Raw genomic sequence first — 3249 nt, 5'->3', positions numbered from 1 at the left:
CATAAAGAAGTTGCCACATTTTTGCTACAGCATCTCTGGGATACCTAGGAAAACTTGAATTGCTAGCTCTCATGCTTCACCTGAAAATCATGTCTTCGTTGTGAACTTATTACGCCTTCCACCCCCAGGCCTAAATGCTATTTAAATGCTTTTTCTTTATTTTTACAGCATAGAATAAAAGTATAATTTAAATCTTTCTGGCTCTTGAAATATGCTGGTAGTTTCTTCTAATCAGGCAGACATATTTATGTGTTCCTATCTACAGCACACCAGAAAAAGCTTTAACATACCTCCTATATCAGGTCGCAGTTTATTGTCATATCCTTCCAGCAGGTTGTTTAAGATGACAGTGACATCGCCCTCAGGAACTTTTGGAGTCAAGACCCATGTTTTGTTAGAAGCATAATCTTCATAGTCATCATCAGATTTTTGGCTAGTAAAGCTAAGAAACCAAAAATATTGGTCAAGAAACACATAGATTATACCCAAGATGGCTTTTACTCACAGACCCCTGGTGAAAAAGAAGAAAGCAAGTGGGATTGCAGGAACCTATAAAACAGTGAAAGTTCTCATCTGATAGTCTAAATAATTAGACAGCACAGAGAAAGGTTAAAATGTATGAAAATATATTCTCCAGTTTTCCAGAATGTTCTACTCTCCCATCTATAAATATACCACGTTGTGGCAGTTACTTTTGCCTTTCCCATATTTGATGTTTTTCCTACCAACTTGCCCAGCCTCCTAAAGAATGTATCGGGAAAAAAAAAAAAAAAACTGTTTTCGTGAAAGTGATGCTTAAATCATAATGTGGTCTAAGAATTCAGGCATAATGTCTATTTCGCCCTCCTTTGAGAAGTTAACTGGCTCCAACCTATTAATGAAAGTAAGAGACTGATAATTAGATTCACTCCCACAAACCGCTAGACGTGCCTCTCTCCCCTCAATTGAACTACTTAGGAGAGCTCAGTCTTGCTGCTTTTGCTTCCCCCGGGGAGTGTGTATGTGTATTTTTTTTTTCCTCACTTGCACTGAAGACAAGGGCGGTTCATTTATCTTCGGTAGTTAAGAACCCGGTACTATGAAGAAAAATGTAGTTGCAGATTTTAAACCACCTTTATTACAGCAGAAGTTCCAAAGCTGGAAACTCATACCAATGGTTAATGTACTACAATCATAAAAATAAAATGACCTATTTGACTGATCAAAAAGTCACATAATATCTTGTGATTCAGTTTTATATATATCCAAACTCCACCACACACACCATTGGGCTGGAAGCTAACCGAAATTGACTTTGGAAGGGGATTGGAATTCCTATCGCTTACATTTTCCCCTGCCCCAAATTCCACCCCCTCCCCTTTCACGCAAGATAATTAAAGTTTCCAGATCTAGGGGCAATGCAAACCCTTGTGATAGCTGCCATTTCCATTCTTACCAACATCTGGTGGTTTAGGATGAAACAGAAAAAAAATGTAACATTAAAATACAAAATGTTCCACCCCATCCCCATCTTCAGTTTATTTTCCTACATATATGATATACGATGGATCTCGTCAGATATCAAATAATTGCCCATTACCATTAATATACATAAATTCCCAAACCAGATTTATCACCTTTCTTCATACATGCTCAGTCATCAAATATATACACACATGTAATGTAGCAATGTCTTATGTATATATGTACATATAATTGTGTGTGCATGTGAATGTATTTATGTATGTCTATATCTTGAAGACTAAATATTGTAAAAGAAAAATGATTATGTGATTAATCTGGTTTGAAAGTAAGGATGAAAGATGAGGTTCTAAGAATAATCACTGGAATGGATCCACTTAGTAAGTGAGTAGAATAACCTCCTGTTTTTTATTCCTTTAAAGCTGTATGAATAGGAGACTCATTAAAAACACATCTACAAAAACCTGACAGAGCCAGCATCTTATATCTCGCATTTTTAGTGGGCATAGGAAAGTTAAACAAGCATTAATTTCATAGAGTGGCCATAGTGGGTATGATGGGCTGGATAATGCTTCAACCAATTCCCAAAGAGAAAAGCCTCAGTGCAAGCACAGAGACCAGTTACTTGCTGGGAAAATCCCTATTAGGCCTCAATTTATCATTTCTCCAGGGCACTGCTGAACTCTGCCTAACAGCGCTCTAATCCTGTGACCCAAATCATCTTAGTAGTTTAGGGGGAAAAAAAGAAAAAAAAGAATAAAAGGTCCCTGGCAAAGAAAGAATTTTTCAAATCAAACCCCTCCCATAACTCATTGAGAAAAGAATATGGTTGGCCCATCCGATGTCATAATGAAATTTATTATGGAGTTTAAATTGTTTTTCAAAAGTGCCTTTTCAAAAAATTTCTATCTTGCTCTCTCTCTGTCAGACATCTGTACCTTAAATTTTCTTCAAGGGAAGGAAAATGTGCATTAAATCATTTGGTTTGCTTGTTTATGGTGCCTCATCACAGTAACTAATAAATGATCCTGACGTGATGGTGCTATATTACTGTTATTGCTATTATCTGGCAGGCCAGGAGTAAAAATACATTAAGCAAAATGATAAGGGATACTTAGAAGGAATGCCACTTTCCATAACTGCGTCAATAATTCTCTCAGAATCATCACCTGGTAGATGCCAAAAGAATAGTCAAATTGGTTATTTCATATAAAAGTGTGGGTGAAAGATTTATTCACACTTCAGGATGTCTACTTAGCCATAGAGTGGTAAAATAGAGTAGAGAAATTAAGAGCATATACTCGGGAGTGAGGACGTACTATGTATGCTTTCTGGATTCATGTCTTGTGTCTTTTACTTACTGTTTTATTACCTTGGACAAGTCATTTAACCTTACTAAGCCTCAAAGTTCTCATTTTTAAAATAGAGTTAATACTAGTACTTACACAACATTCTTATGTAAGGTTAAGACGATGCTTATCAAGTGCTTTCTTAGCACAGCGCCTGACACATAGTCCGAGAAACAGATCCATTATAATTATTGTTCTAAAGTGACTACTGCTAGATTTATAATAACAGCTCCAACTATGTAACTAAAACCTAAACCTACAGATGCAGTTTTAAGGCTTTTATCTAATACGGACTGAGGAAAACTAAAAACAGATGTTTTCCAGAAAGAAAGATAACAAGCCCTTACATTATAAATATATATTTTATTCTTTACAACTTTCCTAACTGAAGTCTAAATTAAAGGGGCTGATGCATAATCTGGGATTGTTTCCAGATTTG

General features: G+C 36.0%; 1 protein-coding gene across 1 annotated transcript in view; it reads right to left on the bottom strand.

Annotated features, from left to right (window-relative positions):
- Positions 1–3249, bottom strand: part of LOC103606393 (gamma-aminobutyric acid receptor subunit gamma-2-like) — a 46469-nt gene that overhangs the window by 11333 nt on the left and 31887 nt on the right. Inside the window, exon 2 of the mRNA XM_008590993.1 lies at positions 291–442. Coding sequence (XP_008589215.1) covers positions 291–442 — 152 coding nt within the window. The remainder of the gene's footprint in view (positions 1–290; positions 443–3249) is intronic.

The sequence above is a fragment of the Galeopterus variegatus genome, unplaced genomic scaffold, assembly GCF_000696425.1.
Source record: "Galeopterus variegatus unplaced genomic scaffold, G_variegatus-3.0.2 Scaffold6547, whole genome shotgun sequence".
Classification (NCBI taxonomy): domain Eukaryota; kingdom Metazoa; phylum Chordata; class Mammalia; order Dermoptera; family Cynocephalidae; genus Galeopterus; species Galeopterus variegatus.
Note: the sequence above shows the minus strand (reverse complement) of the source record. Positions and strands in the feature narration are given on the sequence as shown.